The sequence below is a fragment of the Mixia osmundae genome (genome assembly GCF_000708205.1).
Source record: "Mixia osmundae IAM 14324 unplaced genomic scaffold scaffold_5, whole genome shotgun sequence".
In the NCBI taxonomy this organism is placed as follows: Eukaryota; Fungi; Basidiomycota; class Mixiomycetes; order Mixiales; family Mixiaceae; genus Mixia; species Mixia osmundae.
This window is the reverse complement of record NW_014575559.1, coordinates 86289-108806: the sequence shown is the minus strand read 5'-3', so window position 1 is coordinate 108806 and position 22518 is coordinate 86289. Positions and strand designations below refer to the sequence as shown.

Sequence of the window (22518 nt, the reverse complement as noted above, 5' to 3'; positions counted from 1 at the left end):
GCGTCTTCGGCTTCAGGAGATGACGACAGTCTGGACTTTGATCGCTTCTCTTCGTGCTCCCCTTCTGCAACCAGCAGCGTATCGGCAATGTGTGGCTGAGCTAAGAACGCTTCGAATCGTTCCTCAAAATCATCGTCGTCATGCACGTTCGGCCATGGCAGCATCGCAGCTCTTTCGTCGCTGAAGAACACCAGCACATCCTCTTTAGCCTCACGAGCAAGAGAGACGGCCGATATGGCTGCCAGCAAGAGCAGAGAGCATCGTCTGAAGGCCATCTACTTGCTGCGTAAAGACGGTGGGGTCACGCATTCGGCTGACTCCTGACAAACCCCTCTCTGCGTATCGTCAAGCAACAGCTGGTTGCGCCACAATTCATCAGCATGACAGCTGTAGACATGTTCAGTCTTGCGCTTTACACAACGCTCCTCGCTGTCGGCTGCTCTGTCCGTCGCGCCTTGCCAAGGCTGATTGGTCGTTGCAGATACTTCCCCTCCTTGCTTGCACTCCTCTTCCTCACGGAGCCCAGTGGCCGGCTGATGACATCCTACTCCAATGGCCATCAGAGGCTCGCAATCTCAGCCGACAATCTTTGGACATGATCCAGACCGAAAGCTTTACAGGCCTATCGTGGCAGACCACTCTTGTGTTGCACAGTACAGAAGACTGCGGCGAGCAAGGCACGTTTGACGTTGATGCAGTCAGAGTGGGCATGAAGATATCCGCGCCTGCCTGGCATGGCATTCCGATCGGCTTCCCAAAGATCGAACTGGTGAGCAACATTGAGGCCAATGTGATCCGACTGAGCCTGTCGTTGAACGCTCCAGGATGGAGGCGACACCCGGGCCGTTGTGTTGGGCATACAGTACAGGTTTCCGTTCTACGCCACAGTGTCTTTCACTGTCAAAGGTCTCGCACATCTGAAAGACCCGACAGACAAGACCGACAATGCTGCCAAGTGTCATGATCATTGCGCAGTCTATTCAAACTTTCAGATCGAGGCGCATGTCGGACAGGGTGCGTGACGAGTCTGTGTACTGCCCGAACGTTGCTTACAAGCGATCAGAATGGTTTGCATTGATCGGTCACTCCACTCATCTGTACTGTATAGCCTCGAGGAGCGGCTGTGACCCTGGACAGCGTGACAATCCACCCTGTGAGCCCTTAGGCATCCTCAAGCTGATGCCACATGCTCATCGGTACAATGACAGTTGGCTCGACGTGCAACACGAAGGAGTGGTACATCACGACAGCCTGAGCTTATCTCGAAACCCGCTGCGCGAAATTTGCTGTCTTTGCTCTCCGTCATCGTGACAATGTTCGAGTCGATGGTGCCCATCCTTCTCGCATGCTTGGTCTTCTGTGTCGGTGCCATACCCACCAATACGTCTGCACTCCGGATCGAGCAGCGTCATCGGCCATGGGACATCACCAAAGATAGAATCGTTGAAAAGCTGCATTTTATCAACTTCCATCTGGACGCTCAATGCGATGTGGGCGCAATTCGTATCCCCACAGTGTCAGCAAGAGTCTACGTGCACGGTGTGCCCGGCAAGTGGATCAAAGCGGAAGTGGCAAGTCCATACTTACAGAGGATCGAAGAAAAAAAAGAGCCATCTCAGACTTGTTTGCAGGGCAATCTCGACGGCCTGGAACTCTACGAGACGACGCCAAGAGTGACAGATGTGGGCACTTTCATCAAGATGCGCTTCCACGTCAACCCGAAAACGTGTCAGTGGGTTGGGCAAAGCAGAGGCACATGAGCTGAAGAGCACACAGTGCCACGGATGCGAGTCGATTGGGATGATCAGGAAACAGTCTGCTGCCGCCCGCTCGTCGAAGCACGGTTCAAGATCGGTCTCGAGATAGGTGAGTGTCACCGATCTGCTTTGTGCTAGCTTACATCTGGCCAGGCGACATACCCGACGTGGCCCTCTACAGCGGTGAGTGTGGCCACTATCATGGCAAAGTTGGCTGATGTGTAGCACAGCACGCTTCTGCTTTCCAGACGAATTTGGACCGGGTGATCCTCATTGCGAACGGAAATACCAGCGTGGGTCTCGTCTTGATTGCTGACATAGGATCTGACATGATGCAGTGGCGGCGGACTGTCCCCGAAGCGAGTCATACTTTGGCGCCAACGGCAAGGAGATACCCTTCAAGAGACCGTCTGTGCCTTCGACAGAGACAACAGAGATCCAGGCTTTCGAGATCGAGCAGGCATAGGAAATGCATTCTTCAGGGCGCAATTGTCCTTCCAAGGATGGCTCAAGCCGCAACACTGCATCTCGTGCCTGCACACACAGTCTGATCTGCTCAGACATGGTATTGCAAACCATCGGCTATGAGAATCTTTCGCCCGACACTGCACTTTTGCTCCTCTGATCGTCGAGAGGTTCAGCGCGCGCGGCCATCGGGACATTGCAATCTTACGTGGCCATTCTTTTGTCGGCTTGCAGTCGTATCTGGCATACGCTGCAGGGTTGGGCGAACAGTAGCTGTCCATCACTACGCTGACAACGTAGACTTTGCGCGTTTCATAGTAGAGCTTGAAGCGCGCGGTCATGAAAGCTGCGCAGCATTCTTCGGCCTGCCTGTCGTCAGCAATTTGTGCTCGTTGATGGCAAGAAGGCTTGCCTCTTCCGACCAGATGCTCAGCGGCTGATGGTCCGCTGCGAGTCTTTGAGCGTGGTCATCTCTCGACCCGTCAGGAGCTCACCCAACATGACCCTCGCTCGTCTGGCCGCACCCGTCAGCGCGTACGACGTGGAAGGCGGCAAGCGTTAGACATACATCTGCACGCGCAGGCCATCGTGTCTGTCGCTACCGTGTAAGGTGACCTGATTCGAAATGGCTTCGGTTAAAATGAAGCCAGTCGCTTTGCCTTCGACTGCTTCTTGCACAAAGATAGTGGTGGGGGCGACCTCCGAGGCCGTGAAATCGCCCACGTCTGCACAGTTACCTGTGACGTTGACTGCAGCACTTTTGAGCTTGTTGTCATGCCAGTCGAGCCCGTTGACTTGCATTTGATATTGTACATCATGCCCCAATCCCGCTCGACGAGGGCACTCGATGGTTGAGGAGCCGCAAAGCCGAGTACGGCAAGCTGCAGCAAAACGACACAAGCGAACAATGACATTTGGCGAGAGAGACCGGAGGGGCGATCGCACGACACTCGGACAAGAGGAGTGTTGGCAACAGCAAGACGCGGTGGTAATTGACAGCTCGGGCGAGCGCCCATGCAATCTCAGACACCTTTGGAGCTGCTTCTGCCGATATGAATGCCGTTCGAGGTCAGATAGCCTGCCTTGACGGTGCACTTCGTCGTTGCTATGGCAAACATCAGCTTGTGGGCTGTCAAGATTGCATGGTTCGAGTCGTACCTGGAATGCCTGTCTTGCCCTTGCATTGCCACGAGTCTGGCGTGCATCGACCAATGATGTCCATTTCGAGGTCCAGAATTTCTCGGCTGGTGTAGCTTGCATCAAAGGAGGCGGTACCGTTGACGCTACAGCACCACAGTCTCTGCCAGCGCGCTCGCTCTCAGCCCGCTCTGAGGTTCTGCTGCCGCACTCACGTCTTCCGTCCACGATTCTTCGGGATAGTTTCCTGTCAGGACACATCAGCGCGCAGTCCTCCAATGCAGGAAACTGCCATGCTTACGTCTTGATCCCTTGTACAGCAGATTGACCCTGACGAGGCCGTTTGCCTTTTCTTCAAAGGTCACCTCTTCGAATCCATCTCCCCAAATCTGTAGACGACATGGAATGAATCAAAGCACCGAGCAATGTGTCGAATCGATGGACTGACGCGCTCTCCTCCCGCAGGCAGCCCGTGGGCAGGCCCGTGAATGAGCAGATTAGCCTGAAAGAACGTCAGATCGCGAGACGAAGATAGGATTGCTGAGAGCTGACGGTCGGCTCCGTTGCTGTGGGCAAAGTTCAGTCAGTGTCGCGGGTCGATAAGCAACCTTTTGTGCTCGCTTACAGCCAAAAGCGCCGACATTGTCGCATTCGCCCATGAGGAGGACTGCGCCGTGGGGTGTGAGCAACTGCAGCGCAAGCAGCAGACAGCCGTACAGTGAAGCTGGTAGATCATTCCAAAGTCTCGGCGGGCAATCGATGACGACGGTTGAAGGCTGCTTTCGTGTGCCAAAGCAGGCAGATTGGCTGTTGGCACGCAGGAAACGAGTGTTGCGCAAGTGACGAGAAGCCATTTGGGGACAAGCATGGCGCTTGATGTCGCTTTATGAGAGGAAGCAGCGCTCGAGAGAGTCTGAGGAGACCATGAGGGACAGACTCAGCGACAGACCCCTCTAAGCTCACCCTGGTTGCCCTCCCTCGAATCCTTCGCCAACTTGGGAAGCAGGCCAGAATGAGGCAATGGTCCTTCATCTCCTTTGTCGCTGCTTGTACCGTGACGGCGCTGGCCAAGCCATCATGGCCAAAGGTCGACACGGGCGCTCTGGCGCAGCGCAACAGCTTGCTCGAGCGAGGGGACCAAGCGCTCGCAGATAGCCCTATCGAGGAGCGCAGTGTGCTCACAAACATCTACGACGTCAAGATGGACATGTACGGCATGTGTGCTGAGACGGGCGGTGTCATCGGTAGGCCCTTTCCAGCCGTAGAAGGGCGCGCTGACCATAGAAAGGAGAGCAGTCACGACGATCAAGGTACGCCTTGGCATGCGACTGCTGACAATCCTCTTGATGATGTGACGCAGACCGAGCTTCACGTCTTCATACAGAGCAAGATAGCGGATGCCGTAGCGGTGAGCTGCTTGCATATTCACAAGATGCATTGGATGACAGCGGATCGGCAAGGTCAATGCAACGCCAATGACGAATCTGACCGTCTTTGAAAGACATCCGGACTACGTCACAGTGCAGCTGACTGTCAAGGGAGACTATAGCAAGTATCCTCGCATATCAAAAGCGCGTCAATAGCTGATGGCGCGACATCCCGACAGACACCGAACTCGATGATGAGTGGAATCTCGTGCGCCGTCTCGGGCTTGTGCGCAGACGAGGCTGATCTTGGCTTGCGACAGTATTACGACTGCTGCCGCGCTGTCTTGATTGTCCGCTTCGATGCTCACTACTCGGAGGACACGATCGAGAATCTCACAGCCAGCCTTGAGAACTACTGCGCGCCCGATCCAAGGGCAGAGAAGCCGAAATGCGATGACCCTCGGGGTTGGCCGGGTACGCTCCGCATCTGCTGATAATACGTTGGCATTGACTGCGAGGCGTCGGTATCACAGGCCATACTGCCTGCAATATCCTTTCGAGCACGCTGACTGTTGACGGGAATCGCTACACGCCAACAGTAGTGCCTGCCGCGCCATAAGATCTGAGAGCACAGCGTTCTCTGCGCAGCTCGGGCGTTTTACAGTGGGACGGTATTGCATGTCGTGTACAGCCCGCAGCCGAGAGGGAGAGCACGGCGTGCCATGGCAGCGCCCTTCCGTAATGTTCCATTCGCTGATCGCAGTTACATAGCAGCCGTAGATCCGATGTCACGTGGATACTGACGCGCGTCGCTGATCTTTTCCATAGAACCTTCTTCCTGACAGAAGAGCCCAGCTCGGCTTGGCGACCGCCTTTGTACCAGCCGGTACGTACTCGCAAAGCTTCGCCGCTTCTCTGCTAACTGGTCATCGCGTTCGCCGATTCAAAGGATACATACCTTTTGTTTTGAACCCGCGCGACCGCACAATCGCCTCGACATCGCATACCCATCAGACCGACCCACACGCCTAGCAGGCACCTCACACTCTTTACCGACACTGTTTGTTCATATCATCGGTGGCGACATCGATACGTGCCGAAGACTTGGCTGCCTTCGAAGACGCATACTACAAAGGGCCTTCGATCGACTTTCTTTTGTCAACAGTCCACTCGACGACTTCGACAGTATCGTCGGCCTTGCTTGCTTGAAGAAGTAAACCATCGCAGAAGCGTTGAGACTGCCTGCTACGAAGGCCGCATCTCGAGACCTATCAGGTGTGTCGTGTGCTTGTATTGTCGAGTTGACCTCAAAGCTGAGACCCACATTGACAGCAGCCGTACAAGATGGCCCGGTCAGGGCCCTCCGTCGGCCTCAGACAGCTCGTACTGATCTTGCCGCTCTTCCTCGTACTCATTGCGAGACCTGTGCTCTCAACTGCCAGTCCTCAGCCGGTCCAGCTATTGGCTCTACAAGAAGATACCTTTGACCTTGGAAAACGCGAGCCTGGTCTGACGCACTCGTCAGCGCTGAACGGATCCTTCCGTCTCGAACGTCGTGCGTCACACAAAAAAGTCGCGGCCAAGAAGACGAGCAAGAAGACCAAAAAGGTCGCTAAGAAGACTTCCAGTTCGAAAGCCGTCACGACAGCTAAGAAGAGCAAGGCGACTGCAAAGAAGTCGACGTCTGCCAGGAAAGCTGTCACGACAACAAAGAAAGCTGCTGCAACCAAGAAGGTCGTTACTACCAGCAAGAAAGCGGCAGCAGCAGCCACGACTACTAAGAAAGCCGCCGCAAAATCGACAGCTGTAGCGAGACCTAGCGCGGTCACGAAGCTTGGCGCTTATGCTGGTCCGCAATGGGCAGGCACTTCGACTTATGTGCAGCAAGGCAATTCGGGCGTCTCTGCTATGCAGATGGCTGTAGTGTCAGATCGCTACGTTATCTTCTTCGACAAGGCGGAGCAAAACGCACTCCGCTCCGCTAACGGCAATCATGCATGGTCTTCTCTTCTTGATCCCCAGACCAGCACGGTCCGCGCTCTCAATCCAACGACTAATTCGTTTTGCGCTGGCGGCGGCTGGCTCAGCAATGGTACACTCGTCAATATCGGTGGCAATCCGCGCGAAGGCGTCACGAACACAAAGAATGGCCTCATGGCCCTCCGCATGTTCACACCCAGGGCTGATGGCTCGGGCGATATATATGAGAACCCGTCTCGCATCCGTCTCACGTCGTATAGGTATGCACTGACCCGATCATTCGCCACTCTTCTGATTTGCCGGCAGATGGTATCCATCTTCAGCTCGTCTTTCTGATGGGTCTCTCATCATCTGGGGCGGTATGATTGCGGGCGGATTTAACAATGTCAAAAACACAGACAATCCTACAGTGCGTGTCGATATCGCGAGGTCTCGTGCTGGTCGCTGATGTCTTCCCAGATCGAGTACTTCCCGGCAAAGGGCAACGGGCAACCAATTTACTCGCCTTTCTTGCACGATGCACTCAACTCAAACTTGTTCCCTTTCCTCTGGGCTTTGCCAGACAACACGCTCTTCGTGGCAGCTAATAAGCTTACCATGATCTACAACTGGAAAACCAACACTGAGACCCGTTTGCCCACCTTGCCAATGCGCGTCACCTATCCCTGGTCGGCTGGCGGAGTCATGCTTCCTCTGACGCCAGAGAACAACTACACGCCCGAGATCCTCTTCTGTGGTGGCTCGAATATCAATGATCGCATTGCTGCCACCAAGATGTCTTCGCAGACGCCCGCGGCCAACATTTGCGCACGTATGGTACTCAACAAGGCTGGTATCGCCAAAGGCTGGCAAACAGAGACAATGCCTGGCCATCGCACGATGGGAGACGCAATCTTGACGCCGGATGGATCAGTGCTCTTCATCAACGGCGCTCAAACCGGGTTGGCTGGTTACGGCAATGTGGCAAATCAAGTTGGCCACTCGAACGCCGATCACCCCGTCCTCACGCCATGGCTGTACACGCCCAGCGCACCAGCAGGAAGCCGATTTACAACCGGCTTCGCCTCTTCGACTATTGCACGCATGTATCACTCGACCGCTTCGCTTCTACCTGATGGACGCATCATTATCGCAGGCAGCAACCCAAATCCTGATGTGACGACAGCCAAGTACGCCACCACATACAAAATTGAATATTTCAGTCCGCCATACATGTTTCAGACACGACCGACCTACACCAATTATCCTTCAAACATCCTCTATGCCTCCAACTTCACGCTCACTGGCGTTACGCTGCCTGCCAACACCAAGTCCGTCACAGGTACGTAGTGTTGCGGCAGGTGACCGCGACCCAGGCTGATGTACACGCAGTGACGTTGATCGACCTCGCTTTCCATACGCATGCCAACGCCATGGACTCGCGTATGGTCACTCTCGTCTGCTCAGTCGATTCCACTGGTACAATCATCTCCGCTACAGGACCACCAAATGGCTACATCTTCCCTCCTGGCTATGGATGGGTCTATGTTGTCGCTGACGGCGTGCCTTCACGCGGACATCGCATCATGATTGGCGATGGCTCGAATCCACCAGAGAGTGCCAAGGCCACCGCCGGCGCACTCGCATTCGGCGGTTACAGCTATTCCAACTCAAAGGCTGTCGGCTCCGTGACGCCTCAAAACGGTGGCTGAGCGTACGGGCGGGACATCAACAATCATTTATTGGATTACGAACGGACAATTTTTCATGGTGTAGATATTCGAGTTTCGGCGGGCGAGCAGCCTTGCTTGGTGTTGTGCTCGATACAAGAGCATGCACGGTACATATCGTCAATTTGCATAAGGTCGTCAGGCATCAGTGTCTTTGATAAGATGAGGGCTAATCATGCCAATCTTCGGGCGTTGCGATGCCGCGCGCAGAGCGCAAGTCAGCGAGTAAAGTCGTGAGTTCGGTCGGTATGATACTGTATCCTTGCACATCTTCAATCAGGGGGATGTCCAGGATTTGTAGTTCCGCAAACGGGCGCTCATCTGACAAGAGCCACTTGACAGCTGTCGTGAGTGACGACAGTGCCAATTCGACAGTCGAGACAGTGAGCGAACGAAGAGGATTAAAGTCGAACGTAATACGCTTGATATTTGCTTGAGGATGACAATGATAGATAAGCGGGATCGTCATGGCCGAAAGTGTGACGTCCTCGAGCTCGCTGAAAGGCAGCAGAACGTCGTCGCGCAACATTGGACAGATGGTCGTCAGACAAGCACTGCGCAGCGGCCAACTTGGCGGCAAAGTAGTGGGCGCCCAGGAGACATCTCGGATCTCGATTCTGCTGACCGGGCTGTCTGCAAAGCAGCTGACAAGGTAGCCAATATCGTCGGCGAGTACGAAGAGATTGGTCAAGACGATACTTTGCAGATTATACAGTCCCTTTGGCACAGGTAGACGCGTGCAAAGTGGGACAGGCTCGACGTGCAAGGCAGCAGCGCTCCTGATGGTCAGATGCTTGAGCAAGCGCAAGGCTGCACTGCCAAAGAGCTCGAGGGTGGCACTGAGGGATGCGTCTGTGCTCTCGATGACAGTGTCTAGCTCGAGCTCGTCGATGAGTGGACATGCGGATGCGAGGATCGCACAGGATCCTTTGGTCCATGTGCCGCCCTCACGTCCTCTGCATTTGACGTCAGCAGGGTTTGCGCGGACAGCAGTGGGTACACACCTCAGGCGCAGTCTGCGTAGATTGTGCGCCCGACATAGGATCTGGTTGAGTACGAGGGTGCAGTATGAGCCTGGCTGAGGCCGTGCGTATGATAAGATGAAACGATTCGTATAGGTCAAATCAATGAGCATATCGGCGACCTTGTGCGAGAACGTATCCAAGGCGGCGTTGTACCTGACCAGGGCATTATCTGACAAGAGAACCGGCCGGCCAAAAAGATAGCGTTCCTGTACGATGACTCGCCACTCGCGACAGACAAGCGCGAGGGTAGCCAATTGCTTGGAAGGTGCCTCATCCCCGTAGACAAGATGCTCGATGATCTCCTCTGCTATCTCTACGGGCAGACGGATCGCCGACGAGCCCGAGATGGTGCTATCGGGACGACTTGAGGCAGTGCATGGGCTCGGCTGGCTACGAGCGTACGCGCTCTGATCAAACCGCTGCAGCCAGTGTAGCGTCAACAATGGGCAGGCTGACATGTCGACGGCTGCCGAGCCTTGCTGTCGGAGAAAGTGTGGCCTGGTGAGGCTCGGATTTCGGATTTCAGGAGATGCGAAGGTAGCGCGATTGTCAGCTCAGCGCCAGTGCCACACTGAACTCAGCTGGCCAGTCGAAGAGACGCTGGAGCACCACCGTCCGCCACGAGCTGAGATGGCCAACGGCTATAATCTCTGCGTCGTAGGCAAGTCTGCAAATCTTCTGCCAGCGCTTGCTGACTCCTCGCGGTAGGATGCGGCACCATGGGCGTCGCCATCTTGTCAGGCGTGCTAGACTCGCTCGCGCATCCTTCAGTCGAGTCATCCTCGAGAAACGGGGCTGCAGAGACGCCCGACTCGAGCGCAATCCTTGATCCCCAAGCAGACTCGTCGCCTGCCAACTTTGTGACCACAGTGAACAGGGAGGAATCGATCAAGAGACTCAACAAGGTGTGGAGAGAGACTGTCAAGAACTCAGAGTTGCATGTCGATGTTGTCGCTGGCGACAATGTGGGACCCGTCTCTCGAAGTGACGTGATACTACTCTGGTCAGTTGCAGTGCGCTTGGCCAGAATGTACGCGAGCTCACTGGCGCAAGTGGTAGTTGCAAGCCACAGATGGCTCAGTCCATTTTGCAAGTGCCCGGCATGAGCGAAGCACTGGCAGGCAAGCTCGTCATCTCCATCTTGGCCGGCACACGATTGGAGCAGCTGCATTCTTGGTTACCGAGCGACACGCGCGTTATTCGTGCTATGCCTAACACGCCCTGCAAGATCAGAGAGGGCATGACGGTCATATCCAACGTCCCCACAGGGCCGAACGCACGCTTGGATCGCGCCATACTTAGCTCGCTCTTCACGCCGATAGGCAGAGTGCGTTTCTTGGACGAGAAGTACTTTGATGCTTGCACTGCTCTGTCTGGCTCAGGACCCGCTTTTGCGTGCCTCATGCTCGAAGCCATGGCCGATGGGGGCGTCATGATGGGCTTGCCGAGATCAGAAGCGCTCGAGCTTGCTGCTCAGAGTGAGTTGCATACTTGATCTGGGGGAATAGGCTGACTCGTATGGTAGCTATGCAAGGTGCAGCTAGAATGGTCCTCAAAAGCGGCGCACATCCTGCAGCCATCAAAGATTCTGTCACCAGTACGTCATCTGGCATGGTGTCTGAGTCATATTGATACACTGGAGCAGCGCCCGGTGGGTGTACGATCGCCGGCTTACTCACGCTCGAAGACGGTCGCGTACGGTCAACGATCGCACGGTGTATCCAGACTGCGACAGAGCATGCATCTGGTCTCGGACAGGCTACGACGGGCAAGAGGTGATAAGAATGTACAGTGATGCATTCGTGCGCGATGCCGTCGGACCGCGATAACAGCGTGATCAGCGGACAGATCATAATCTTGCATCTGGTCGTCCTTCAGGAAAAGGTCCTCTGTATTCTTTGCCGAGCCAGTGAGCGATGATCTCGAACCTGTCGCTGCCGAAAAAATTGCGCTTCTCTCCGTCATCGCGCTCGATCGTAAACCAAGGACATCCGAATGCGCTGTGATCACCTGTCAGCCTAGAGTCGCGCAGCCGCGCACGAGCCTACCCATTCTCCTCGACGGCTTCTGTGGCTTCATCCTGCCACGAAGCAGTGTGAGCGCATGACGACAGGACAAAGATCTCGAGCACACCTTGAGTCGTAGCTTGTTCTCTGCACTGGCGGCCTCTTCCATGAGCGGCTTGAGAGCTTCCTCATCTAGTCCGTCGATGCCACTGAGCAGTCGTGGCAGATTTTGCGCTTTGGTGACCTCCATCTCTCTGCCTTTGCCATCGAAGATGCATTCCTGAACATGTCTGTCAGCGCGAGACTCGTCTTGAGCGGCCTTGACAGACGAAGAAGCGGTCGGTTGCGGGCAAGAGTGCTTGAGGTTTGCGGTCTTTGATGACCCGCAACAAACGCGCGACGTGGATCGTGTTGATGGGGAACTCGTTTGGCATCTGGAGCTGCAGGCCGACATAGCCAGGAATGATAGAGAGCTCGTGAGCCATGTGGATACCCTTATTGATGACGGTGATGGGCGGCTTGTTGCCTGCGGCCACCATGACGCCGCCTAGATAGACTGGCCGGTAGTCGACCTGGAGCTGCCATAAGCGCTCGTATCGACGCAAGAGCACCAAGCCAATGTAGGACCATGGCGAGACGCAGTCGTAGAGGAACTGGACTTTTGCCATCGTCGCTGCGTTAGCGACCAATGGTCACCGATGGAGTAAGCTGAGGTCGCACGGCGAAGCCTCTGTGAGTCCCGGCAGACGCTATCGAAGTAGCCGGGGCCCGGTGGCAATGCTTACCGCGACAGTCGACAGTCGCGCGCGTGTCGCCTTCGAGCGGCTCTTTGGCCTTCATCTTGAGCTCGCCACCGCCGTTCAGTCAGCTCTCGTCAGGATGTCAGAAGTTCAGACAAAGGTGTACGATGGCCAGAAACCAGGCACGAGCGGTCTGCGCAAGAAGTACGTCGGCCCGTTGCCCGGGCGAAGGAGCTGATGCCTGCCCACGTTGATAGAGTGACAGTGTTTCAACAAGAAGTGCGCAACTCTTCTAAGATACGTCTACTGAGCTCATGGGTCAGCGTGTAGCACTACACAGAGAACTTTGTGCAGGCCATCTTGTCTGCCATCCCCGAACCGGGCGTCAAAGGCAGCACGCTCGTCGTGGGAGGCGATGGGCGCTACTTTGGTCCAGAGGCAATTCAAAAAATTGTCAGCTTGAGTGCCGGCAATGGCGTCTCGAAGCTCATCATCGGTCAAAACGGTATCCTCTCCACTCCCGCAGCCTCACATCTCATCAGGAAACGGAAAGCGACTGGCGGTATCCTGCTCACTGCCTCACACAATGCTGGAGGTCCAAAGGGAGATTTTGGCATCAAGTACAACATGGACAACGGCGGGCCTGCACCGGAAGCAGTGACCAACAAGATCTACGACATCACAAAGACCATCAAGTCTTATAAGCTCGCAGAAGTGCCCAAGGTAAGCCCTAGGTTTTAGCGGAGGCGCGCGCGCTTAAACTCCACGTGCAAACTAGATTGACCTTTCCACCATCGGAGAGCAAAAGGCAGGCTCACTCACCGTCGAGATTGTGGATTCAGTCAAAGACTATGTCCTCTTGCTCAAATCCATCTTTGACTTCTCGACCATCAAGTCTTTCCTTCAATCTGACCAGGGCGTCTCTGTCCTCTTCGATGGCATGCACGGCGTCACAGGCCCATACGGCCGCGCAATCTTCATCGACGAGCTGGGATTGAGCGAAAAGACAATCCAGAACTGCGTGCCCCTACCAGACTTTGGTGGCGGCCATCCCGATCCCAATTTGACCTATGCGCACGACCTCGTCCACAAAGTAGACGCCGAGAATATCCAATTTGGCGCGGCGAGCGATGGCGATGGTGACAGGAACATGATCTACGGCAAGAGTGCTTTCGTTACACCCTCTGACTCGGTCGCTATCATTGCGGACTGGGCAGAATCGATTCCCTACTTTGCCAAGGGCGGCGTCAAAGGTCTCGCGAGAAGCATGCCGACCTCTGGCGCGATCGATCTCGTGGCCAGAGCGAAAAAGTTCGAAGTCTTTGAGGTCCCTACAGGTTCGTCTCATTTGTGTCCGGTCTGCTCACCGGGCTGATGACCGTCAACGCTCCCAGGCTGGAAGTTCTTTGGCAATCTGATGGATGCCGGCAGGCTGTCGATCTGCGGTGAGGAATCCTTTGGCACAGGCTCGGACCACATCCGAGAGAAGGATGGCCTGTGGGCCGTCGTCGCCTGGCTGAGTATCCTTGCCGCTGCATCGAAGCAGGGCATTCGAAACGGCATTCAAGGCATTTTGCAAGATCATTACACAAAGTACGGCCGCACCTTTTTCTCACGCTACGATTACGAAGAAGTCGACTCTGACGCGGCTAACAAAGTTATGTCGGAACTTGAAAAGAAGTTTGCCGCTGGCGAGTTCATCGGTTCTGATCTCAAAGCGACAAGCTCCTCCACGACCTTCAAAGTGAAGGAAGCCGACAATTTTGCCTACACTGACCCAATCGATGGCTCAGTCTCGAAGAACCAAGGTCTCTACGTTCGCTTCTCGGACGGCTCTCGCGTTGTCTTCCGATTGAGCGGCACGGGCAGCTCCGGCGCGACGATCAGACTCTACGTGGAGAAGTACTCCAAGGACAGTAGCGAATATGCGGGCGATACGCAGGAAGGACTCAAGCCACTCATCGAAGTCGCGCTCTCGCTCAGTCAGCTGGCCGAGATCACCGGTCGCGACAAGCCCACTGTCATCACAGTGAGCCCCTGGCTGCATCTTTCGTGCCGTTCGCTGACTCGCATGACAGTGAACACGGAACGTCATAGGAAAGAGAAAGCGTCTACGAGAATGCAAATGATGCTGTCAATCTAGTCCGTCCTGAGTGGGTACATCGTTACCAATCGAAGCAATCCTCCCATTGATGAAGAAATCACTCGTCCGCACGGGGCGGATATCAAACTTCTGTATGAAGCTGAATGATGAGCGCATGCGCATATACCATGAGCAAGCAAGACTCACCTTGAGCTCTGGAGGATCAACAGCGTCTGATGATTTGGGAGGAGCTGTCCGGCCATTCCGTCGGAGCTCCTCACGCACGGGCACCATGACGGCATTTCGGCACATTTCTTTCAGACCACTGCCTGACATGCCATCCTGCTGAAATGTCAGTAGATTCGCGTGACATGGATGGGCGCGCTTACTGTGAGTCGTATCAAGCTGTCCCAATTGAAATTTCGCTCGAGTGGGATGTCCTTGAGAATCTGTGGCGAGCAGTCCGTCTACTCAGCGACTGCTGAGTAAGCAGCATGAGCAATCCCACCAGATTGAGTATACTCCTGCGAGATTTGGCGTCCGGTAGCCGCACCGCAAAGCGCTTTGGCATTCGCCGGAGAATGGCAGCGTCAATGTCATTGGGTCTGTTGGTTGCGCCGAGGACAATGATACGCTCTTTGCCAGTGGTCAGGCCGTCCCACGAGCTGTATCGTGCTCCTGTATTGAGCGCAGTCTATGCGCTCCAGACAGGACTGCTAACCTCATAAATTCTGCCTTCATCATGCCAGATTGCTCGTGATCGTTCCTGCTCCTCTCGCGCAAGAAGCTGTCGATTTCGTCGATGAAAATGATGCTGGGCTGTACTTTGTGGGCGAGCGAAAAGAGTGCGGCGACGAGCTTGTTGCTCTCTCCGAGCCACTTGTCGAGCAGGGTCGAGACTTTGATGTTGATGAAAGTCGCGCCCGACTCCTTGGCGAGCGCCTTGGCGAGCATAGTCTTGCCACAACCGGGTGGCCCATGCAGTAGAACGCCCTTGGGAGCAGAGAAGAGATCGGAGGTGGACTGGAATGCCATGGGGTTCATGAGCGGATAGATGACCGCCTCTCTCAGCTCGTCGACGATGAGTTCTAGGCCGCCGACGTCTGAGAAACCGGTCTTGATATCTTCAGGGTAGATGACCTCGGCAGCTATCATCATCTCATGCTCGCTCAGGTCGAGGTCCCGTTTGCCCATGAGCTTGAGCGTCTTGCTCGACTTTGAACTCGCCGCCCGTTTCCTTGCCGCCTGAGGGTCGAGCATCCTCGTGAAGACATACTTTGCGCCGTAGAAGAGTAGCACCTGCAAGGAAGCCGTGTCAGCCCATGACGAGTGCGAGCTGAGCAGAGATCGAGGACTCGCCTGGCTGAACAGGAACACCGTAAAGTCGACGACGGCTTTCGATTTGACGAGCTTGACCGAGCTGCGCAGCCAGTCTGCCGCCCCCAGGAAGCCTACCGGTCGAGCGCTACTGAGCGATCGATCGTCAGCCAACGAGCTCTTGATGCTTCGAGCCAAACGTACGCCATATCGTCGTCAAGTGTGAGCGGTGTGATCGTTCTTCGGCGCGGTGACAAGACCGTCAGCTAAGCCAAGCTTTGTCGCTGCATAGCCCCCTCAGACAGACGAGCCGGCATCATCCTTGATCAGGCACAAGCTGCTCGGTACATTCAGCATCATCCAGGGCCGCCTTTGAGCCCGCCTGGGACAGGAAGACATGACGGCCATGTTGGCAGTCTGAGAGCCGTTCTGTGCCCGCGACAAGCCAGACAACAAGCCAGCCATGGAGTTTGGAGCGACGTACTTCCTCGACACGGCCGAGCAATTCTATTCGGGTGCGCCTCGACTGCCGAGCAGCCCGTTCAAAGGTTCTGACACAAATGATGCCGCCGACAGAGCTCGAGGATATGCTCACCGTGCCCCGCGACACTCACCTGGGCGAGCTAGACTATGCGCTGCGGCATTACCTCTCGTTCTGCAGTCATTACTACCGTCAGTCTGGCCGCTGCGACGCGCCGCATTGCGCTGACGGGCAGACCGACAGATGACTATCTTCAGTCTGACGAGTCCCTCGAGCGGGCTGCAGACGTACTGGCGGATTCCTCGCTGGTACAGGGTCATCGAGATCGTGTGGTAGATGGTCTCATCGACTTTGTCATCAAAGTAGGCAGTCTCCTCAAGTCAAGTCCACCCGAAGCTGATCGGAGCGAGATTCCAGACCCGGTCAGCGACGGGGCTACACATAGCGCTCGTATCTCTGCATCTCCTAGCAGCTCAAGCTCCTCACATCTACCGCATGGTTCACCAGGCGAGGTATCCACCCTCGAATCCCTCGCGCCCAACTCAGCAGATTGGACCCAACACGCCACTGACCACCAATCTCTGCGATATACTCTTGCGCTACGGACACGCCTACGTCGACGATGCTTATCCGGATGCAAAAGGCGCGACATCGCCTGACGAACGTGATCGCTCTGCAAATGACAAGATCTGCATCGAAGCTGCCGGGCTGCTTTACGAGGCCTGTCGCGTCCACAAGCTTTCCATCATCGAGCTCGGTATGTCGAGCGCTGCCATTCGAAGTCGCGTGCTCATGAATGCACAGGTATATTCGACGAGTCATTCATCAAGGGTGTTTTCCAGCTCATCGAGTCGACACGCAACTACGGCGAAACCCTAAGCTATACCCTCATTCGGCTCATCGTAGGTTGCAAGCCCATTATCACAGGTCTGCGCTCAAGTCCGTCAGATTGCGCTCAATGAACAATACATGGTCGCACTCGCTGCCAGCAAGCCGAACGGCGATGCCAAGCGCAGCAAGAAGGAGACCAGCCTCGATGCAGATGCAAATCTCGTGCTTCGCATCATGCGGCGACAGCTTGGCAGCAGCAAGACTTTTGGAGAAAATCTCATTTTCATTCTGAACAGACTAGGTGAGTCTGACACATCATATACCACCAGAGAGCTTATGAAGCTTAGACCACTCGAGCGAGAGCTTGTGTGTCGCGCTACTGATTTTGAAGATCCTATACCTTCTGTTCACCACTCGAGGGACACACGACTACTTCTATACCAACGATCTCTGCGTCCTCGTCGACGTGTTTATACGAGAGCTCTACGACCTGCCAGACGATCAAGAGAGTGTCAGTTTCGTTCTCGCTGTCTGCGCTGTGGCTCAGAGGTTCGCAGCTACGACATACATATCTGCGTGTTTTATACCCTCTCGTGACGAACACGCAACTGCGCAGCTATCCATACAAGCGAGCTGAGATACGAGTGGCTTTGCTCTCTTTGGTCTGCCATGCAAACATACGTGACGTCAATGCAACGACGAAGCGTCTCGTCGACCGCAACCTCAAGGCCGAATGGTGTCTCGATCTCGAAGGCAGGACGGTCAACGGGGGCACGATGAAGCGCGATTATCCTGCTGAGTCTGCCCGTGAGATCGAGGCACAGCCTTACGATCAGCCTTCGCTCGTCAATGGACTCCAGTCGCTCGAGCTCAACACGACCAGCTCACGTACGAGCACGACCAGTCTGACAGCGATCGGCGCGGCGACAAGCGAGTCCAGCAGCGTGAGCGGCTCGCCCTGGCTCAATTCACCCCAGGAGATGTCTCCTGAAGCACACTTTCTCAAACCAGTGGGAGCACCTCACCATCGGCCGGCGAGCTCATTAGATCACCATCGAAAGATACTCGGTAGCTCGATAGAGCGCAGTCGTTCTGCGCCCCATTCGCCTGATCCGTCCTCGCACAGCTCTGCTGTTAATACGAAGCCTGTCTTCCACAAGCGTAGACCAGCCCCGCCGGCACCTAATGTTCGAAAGCATGCACCGATACCATCGGCGATTGAGCATGTCACAGCACCCGCGAGACAAGACTCGCTTAATGTCAACCCATTCGTCTAGTAGCGCTCAATGCAATCCTTTGAGCGATGTCAAGGCATAGCTAGATGGTTGATCCTGTCAATTGTCTTCATGGATCAAATCAATCAGAGGCACACGTAATCCTGATGAGTCAAGAATTTCCTTGCCGCGGCTCGTGCTGTTCGGTAGCGCCCAACTTGCCGTTACTTCCACATCCACGCACGCACATTCATATCATGGCCATCAGCAAGGGAGACACGATGTGAGCCGTGCTCGCTCACGCTAGTCTGTCCACGCTCATGCCAGCTACAGACCATCCGGCGAATTCGCTTATGTGCCCTATACCGGCACGGACGACCCCAAGGTCTGCGGCAACCCCTCCAAGCTCTCCACGAGCTCGTGGAAGGGTAAGAAGGTCGTCTTGTTTGGCGTGCCCGGTGCTTTCACCAAAGGCTGCTCCGAGCGCCATCTGCCAGCCTTTGTATCCGGTGCATCCGAGCTTAAAGGCAAAGGTGTAGACACTATTGCCTGCTTAGCCACCAATGACATGTTCGTTCAATCAGCTTGGGGATCGGTACGTGTGTGTAATATGAGTGATGACGATAGGCATACTGACGGCGCACCAGGTTCACCAAGTCGGCGACAATGTGCTCATGCTGAGCGATTCCGGTCTGACTTGGCTCAAAGAAGCCGGTCTCACCGTAGACCGTACGATCCCCCGCGTAGTATCTTGTACAGTGCTGACGTCGCTTGCAGTGTCTGCCGTCGGTTTCGGTGTCCGCTCGGCGCGGTTTGCAATGATCATCGATGACCTCAAAGTCGCCTACATTGGCGTCGAAGATTCGCCCAGTGATGTCAACGTGTCTTCGAAAGAAGCCGTCCTTGCTCATCTATAGATAAGTTGGAATCCACGAATTGCACGTTAGGGACCATACAGACAGTCTGCATTCGCGCGCTCCCATGATAATGATACAAAAGGCTGCAGTCTTTCTTTGCATGTGTTCGCCCGAGGCGATTCATCAGAAGAGCGGGAACAGATGACCGTGAATGTCCTCGCCCGCCTGTCCGTAGTCTGAGATGTCGATCTCTGCGTAGTTGTCAAAATTGCTCGAATCCCAGTCACCCTCTACGCGAGGTACATAGGGCGCTGGGATCTCCTTGCGATACAGCCGCTGAAAGTCGACTTCTTTGAAAAAGCTGCACCTCGTTGGTTAGCTTCGTACCATGCTCAGCCAGCGAACGCACGCGTGGCCGAAAATGTCTGATGAACCATTGGCAAGATTGCCGAATCGCTTGGTGAGATCAGAGGTGAGTAAGTTGCGGAGCAAGTCCTTCGCATCCGGCAAGAAATGAGACGGGTATCGAATTTTACCTGCAATGATGCGTTCGTAGAGCCGCATCGGGTTCGTATCCTCTGTGAAGAAGGGCGGCCATCCCGCCTACATCTCCATGTTAGTGCCGGGCTCGAAGGGTCTAGCGATCCGAGTACGCACAAGCATTTCGAACATCAAAACGCCCAACGCATACCAATCGACCGACTTATTGTAACCCTTGGATTGCACGATTTCTGGGGCAAGGTAGTCTGGCGTGCCGCAAAGTGTCCAGGTGTTGTCCGGCACGTATTTGGCGAAGCCAAAGTCGGTGATCTTGATGTGACCGTCGGCGCCAAGTAAGATATTCTCCGGCTTGAGGTCGCGATAAATAATGTCTAGACTGTGCAAGTAGTCGAGTGCTAGCGCGACCTCTGCCGCAAAGAACTTGGCTACGGGATCCGGAAAGCGCTGTAGCAAGTGGTCAGCAGCTAAGCTTTGCTAAGAATACTAGGCGTACTTGTGATTTTCGCAAAAGCGAGAAAAGCTCGCCACCAGACACAAAGTCCATGACCATGTAGAGATTGCGAGAATCCTTGAAGGTGCCCCAAAGATTGACGAGGAACGGATGGCGGACTCGCTCGAGCATCTCTCGCTCAGAATTGGTGTGTTCGACTTGCTTCATTCTGACGACGCGTTCTTTGCTGAGCACTTTGACAGCGTAGTGTCGCTTGTTGTGGCACGATCGAACGAGATGCACGCGGCCGAATGAGCCCGTGCCGAGCGTCTTGACAAAGTTGAAATCGGTGAGTGCATAGCGTGAAGAGGTAGATCGCCGTGAAGAAGTTGTGGATAGAGATGGCGAAAGGGTGACGGTGGCAGCACTCGCAACCGATCGAGTGACAGAGACGGGCACGGATGAGGGAGCAGGCTTGGCAGGCGTGATCTGATTCGCGATAGGTTGTGATGCTGGGGCGGCCTGCTCGACACCTTGCATTGCGCTCGCCCGACGAGCAGCATCGTCATCTTGGCCCGCATCGTGCATCGATACCGATCCTGCTGAGCTCGAATAGATCTGCCTGCCATTGTCCTTGATCGAGACGTTGCCAGAGGGTATTGGTAAAGGTAGCGAATGCTGGCCCAGGGAGCTACCTGAACTGATAGTGGTGGCGGCAGACGAGCTACGATCAGCTTCGTGATCCATGCCATGATGTCTTGCGGTAGAGTGCAATGAGGACGTTTGCAGGGATCTCGCGTCAGAGTCTGAGCCAGAGTGATATGTGTTTGACGTCAAGGTCGCTCGAGCAGGGTTGAGCGTGTTGGCGGGTAATTGAGGATTTGACTGAGACAGCGAGCTGGAAGGAGAAGAAGCGCCATGCAGCTGCTGTGATTGCAGGCGCATGCCGAGGCTCCTAAGTCCGCCCGAAGAGCCTCTGCTTGCCCTCGTTTGGGTCAGGTCACCCTCATAGTCGCTGTCCATGCCGGTGGCGCCACTACTGAGCCTGCCGGCGCCCCTGGGAGCGTGTCTGTGCTGGCCGACAAGAGTTTGGCTGCTGTCGAGATGACCATGATCGACCTCATGACGATGGTGACCGTACTGGTCTGTGCCGGGATCTGTCGAATGACCGCTCGATTCGCTTGCACGATACCGCCCAGCGCCGTCAGCCGGCGAGTCACGATAGGCATTCATATGGTCTCCGCCATAGCCCGAGTCGTAGCGCGAGCTCTTGGCGAACGAGGCGCTGCCGGAGGACAGGTTAGAGAACTGTCGATCTCGCTCGTCGCGCTCGTATTCGCGAGCGGGCGAGGGCGTGTGATGTGACGGCGCGAGATGGTGCCCGTGTGATGGTGTGGAGGGATTGGGACGATGTATCTGGGCGTATCTGTCCGGCGAGCGAGGAGGCGAGGGCAACATGGTCTTGCGCTTCACGTTAGCCTCATAGCCCGCCGAGCCCGGCTGCTGCATCTGAGCCAGTCCGCCCGGTGCAGAGTAGGATGTCGGAAGCGAGATGTTGCTAGGCCCGCTCCTGCTGCCTGGCTGAACAGGTGAAGGGGCGCCAGCATATCCTGGACTAGAGATGATGCTGCTGGGCTGGGCAGGAGCGTCGGCGGCTCGCTTATTGCGACTATAGAACGGCATCAAGCGTGGGACTGCTCGGGCAGCGTGTATGAGCGAAGGCAGCTGACGGGTGTCAGCACGAGTCTAGCGAGTGTCCGCGTAGACGGATGAGCAGCCAGGCGATGTACAATCTATGCTGGACAGCTACCGATAGACGTGGTCTTGCTGCCTGTCCCCCTTGTCCGTGCACGCAGACGTAGCAGTTCGCTCTCTGCTCTTGTTCTGACTTGAGCGCGGCACAAGCGAGCCTGTCACCTCCTCATGCGTGTCCGTGCCTGGACAAAGCCAATCTGACCGGTTCCAGGCCAGCTGAGCGCCTCCTCTCCTTAAACTCGACGCGAATTTATTCGGATCGGCAGCGGGCAAAATCCGATCAGCAGCAGCTCCTCGAAACTCGAGGCTTGCGCGCGAGTCTCTGTGGGGAGCCAGGTCAGGTAGGTTTCCATGTCCCGCTCGAGCACGCACTCCTCTACCGGATGAGCATCGTACAAGTAAAAGGTTCGACGAGCTCTGCTGCCTGCAGAGGATCGTCACGAGCAGGCGTGTTGCTTCAGCCCGATACCATGCCCTACGTCTGTCAGCGGATCATGCCGGCTCTCTCGCACGCTTCTTCGGCAGCGAGATGTGCTTTGTCGTCGCTACCGAGTCGGACAAGCGACGACTGGATCAGCGCGGCAAGTGACAAAGCCAATTCAGCTCGTTTGTCCACCTACACGTAGCCGGAATGCCACGTCTACTTTGCACACCATACCCATGCTCTCGCTCTCCGTAGCAACTCCGCGAGCATGCTCAGGAGTCGCTACGTGCGGGGACAGCCTCATATCATAGGCCTGGCTCTCTGAAGACCCTCGAGAAGTCATTGGCAACGGCTTGAGGCGACACATCTACCTTTACGTGCCGGATCCAGTCGTCGATCGCCCGGGCAAGCCTCACACGCATCGTGAGAGGTCCATGAT

At 55.5% G+C, this 22518-nt stretch overlaps 14 protein-coding genes across 14 annotated transcripts; 8 read left to right on the top strand and 6 right to left on the bottom strand.

The window, feature by feature from the left end:
* Positions 1-2: 2 nt before the first annotated feature.
* L969DRAFT_87163 (uncharacterized protein) lies at positions 3-1296 on the top strand. The gene is made up of 5 exons (XM_014712362.1): positions 3-431; positions 482-769; positions 825-1014; positions 1064-1153; positions 1209-1296. Exons 1-5 carry the CDS (start codon positions 396-398, stop codon positions 1253-1255), a joined length of 651 nt encoding a protein of 216 aa, XP_014567848.1. The 5' UTR covers positions 3-395; the 3' UTR covers positions 1256-1296.
* Positions 1297-1961: 665 nt separating this feature from the next.
* Positions 1962-3136, bottom strand: L969DRAFT_621595 (uncharacterized protein; the record flags this gene model as incomplete). Its single annotated transcript, XM_014712361.1, has 6 exons — positions 1962-2378; positions 2431-2587; positions 2635-2669; positions 2717-2736; positions 2791-2971; positions 3022-3136. The coding sequence occupies 6 exons, from the start codon at positions 3134-3136 to the stop codon at positions 2314-2316; spliced, it is 573 nt and encodes a 190-aa protein (XP_014567847.1). The 3' UTR covers positions 1962-2313.
* A 108-nt stretch (positions 3137-3244) lies between these two features.
* Positions 3245-4227, bottom strand: L969DRAFT_49616 (uncharacterized protein; the record flags this gene model as incomplete). The annotated part of the gene is made up of 8 exons (XM_014712360.1): positions 3245-3327; positions 3381-3522; positions 3575-3606; positions 3661-3748; positions 3808-3861; positions 3912-3925; positions 3985-4026; positions 4077-4227. 8 exons carry the CDS (start codon positions 4225-4227, stop codon positions 3245-3247), a joined length of 606 nt encoding a protein of 201 aa, XP_014567846.1.
* L969DRAFT_87153 (uncharacterized protein) lies at positions 4062-5351 on the top strand. Its single transcript, XM_014712358.1, has one exon. It carries the CDS (start codon positions 4372-4374, stop codon positions 4855-4857), a length of 486 nt encoding a protein of 161 aa, XP_014567844.1. The 5' UTR covers positions 4062-4371; the 3' UTR covers positions 4858-5351.
* On the top strand, positions 4981-5345 carry L969DRAFT_94293 (uncharacterized protein; the record flags this gene model as incomplete). The annotated part of the gene is made up of 2 exons (XM_014712359.1): positions 4981-5200; positions 5260-5345. 2 exons carry the CDS (start codon positions 4981-4983, stop codon positions 5343-5345), a joined length of 306 nt encoding a protein of 101 aa, XP_014567845.1.
* Positions 5352-5448: 97 nt separating the features above from the next.
* L969DRAFT_48639 (uncharacterized protein) lies at positions 5449-8397 on the top strand (the record flags this gene model as incomplete). Its single annotated transcript, XM_014712357.1, has 8 exons — positions 5449-5469; positions 5572-5612; positions 5676-5939; positions 5980-6001; positions 6059-6966; positions 7013-7115; positions 7166-8027; positions 8078-8397. 8 exons carry the CDS (start codon positions 5449-5451, stop codon positions 8395-8397), a joined length of 2541 nt encoding a protein of 846 aa, XP_014567843.1.
* Positions 8398-8413: 16 nt separating this feature from the next.
* On the bottom strand, positions 8414-9942 carry L969DRAFT_103156 (uncharacterized protein; the record flags this gene model as incomplete). The annotated part of the gene is made up of 3 exons (XM_014712356.1): positions 9420-9942; positions 8772-9371; positions 8414-8504 (listed from the first exon to the last, which is right to left on the bottom strand). Exons 1-3 carry the CDS (start codon positions 9896-9898, stop codon positions 8414-8416), a joined length of 1170 nt encoding a protein of 389 aa, XP_014567842.1. The 5' UTR covers positions 9899-9942.
* Positions 9943-10070: 128 nt separating this feature from the next.
* On the top strand, positions 10071-11219 carry L969DRAFT_94290 (uncharacterized protein; the record flags this gene model as incomplete). Its single annotated transcript, XM_014712355.1, has 5 exons — positions 10071-10101; positions 10149-10443; positions 10500-10918; positions 10966-11037; positions 11086-11219. The coding sequence occupies 5 exons, from the start codon at positions 10071-10073 to the stop codon at positions 11217-11219; spliced, it is 951 nt and encodes a 316-aa protein (XP_014567841.1).
* Positions 11220-11289: 70 nt separating this feature from the next.
* Positions 11290-12114, bottom strand: L969DRAFT_103154 (uncharacterized protein; the record flags this gene model as incomplete). The annotated part of the gene is made up of 4 exons (XM_014712354.1): positions 11290-11440; positions 11489-11520; positions 11574-11726; positions 11776-12114. 4 exons carry the CDS (start codon positions 12112-12114, stop codon positions 11290-11292), a joined length of 675 nt encoding a protein of 224 aa, XP_014567840.1.
* Positions 12115-12223: 109 nt separating this feature from the next.
* Positions 12224-14329, top strand: L969DRAFT_49140 (uncharacterized protein; the record flags this gene model as incomplete). The annotated part of the gene is made up of 5 exons (XM_014712353.1): positions 12224-12390; positions 12444-12465; positions 12517-12909; positions 12965-13523; positions 13581-14329. 5 exons carry the CDS (start codon positions 12224-12226, stop codon positions 14327-14329), a joined length of 1890 nt encoding a protein of 629 aa, XP_014567839.1.
* On the bottom strand, positions 13941-15897 carry L969DRAFT_430625 (uncharacterized protein). Its single transcript, XM_014712352.1, has 7 exons — positions 15791-15897; positions 15629-15737; positions 14991-15568; positions 14778-14934; positions 14659-14718; positions 14477-14611; positions 13941-14419 (listed from the first exon to the last, which is right to left on the bottom strand). The coding sequence occupies exons 1-7, from the start codon at positions 15793-15795 to the stop codon at positions 14321-14323; spliced, it is 1143 nt and encodes a 380-aa protein (XP_014567838.1). The 5' UTR covers positions 15796-15897; the 3' UTR covers positions 13941-14320.
* Positions 15898-16049: 152 nt separating this feature from the next.
* On the top strand, positions 16050-18175 carry L969DRAFT_49264 (uncharacterized protein; the record flags this gene model as incomplete). The annotated part of the gene is made up of 8 exons (XM_014712351.1): positions 16050-16101; positions 16163-16258; positions 16311-16429; positions 16485-16824; positions 16872-16969; positions 17016-17199; positions 17246-17409; positions 17456-18175. 8 exons carry the CDS (start codon positions 16050-16052, stop codon positions 18173-18175), a joined length of 1773 nt encoding a protein of 590 aa, XP_014567837.1.
* Positions 18176-18279: 104 nt separating this feature from the next.
* L969DRAFT_49595 (uncharacterized protein) lies at positions 18280-19029 on the top strand (the record flags this gene model as incomplete). Its single annotated transcript, XM_014712350.1, has 4 exons — positions 18280-18395; positions 18446-18707; positions 18760-18841; positions 18890-19029. The coding sequence occupies 4 exons, from the start codon at positions 18280-18282 to the stop codon at positions 19027-19029; spliced, it is 600 nt and encodes a 199-aa protein (XP_014567836.1).
* Positions 18905-21917, bottom strand: L969DRAFT_87146 (uncharacterized protein). The gene is made up of 3 exons (XM_014712349.1): positions 19964-21917; positions 19627-19914; positions 18905-19572 (listed from the first exon to the last, which is right to left on the bottom strand). Exons 1-3 carry the CDS (start codon positions 21581-21583, stop codon positions 19345-19347), a joined length of 2136 nt encoding a protein of 711 aa, XP_014567835.1. The 5' UTR covers positions 21584-21917; the 3' UTR covers positions 18905-19344.
* Positions 21918-22518: the final 601 nt, after the last annotated feature.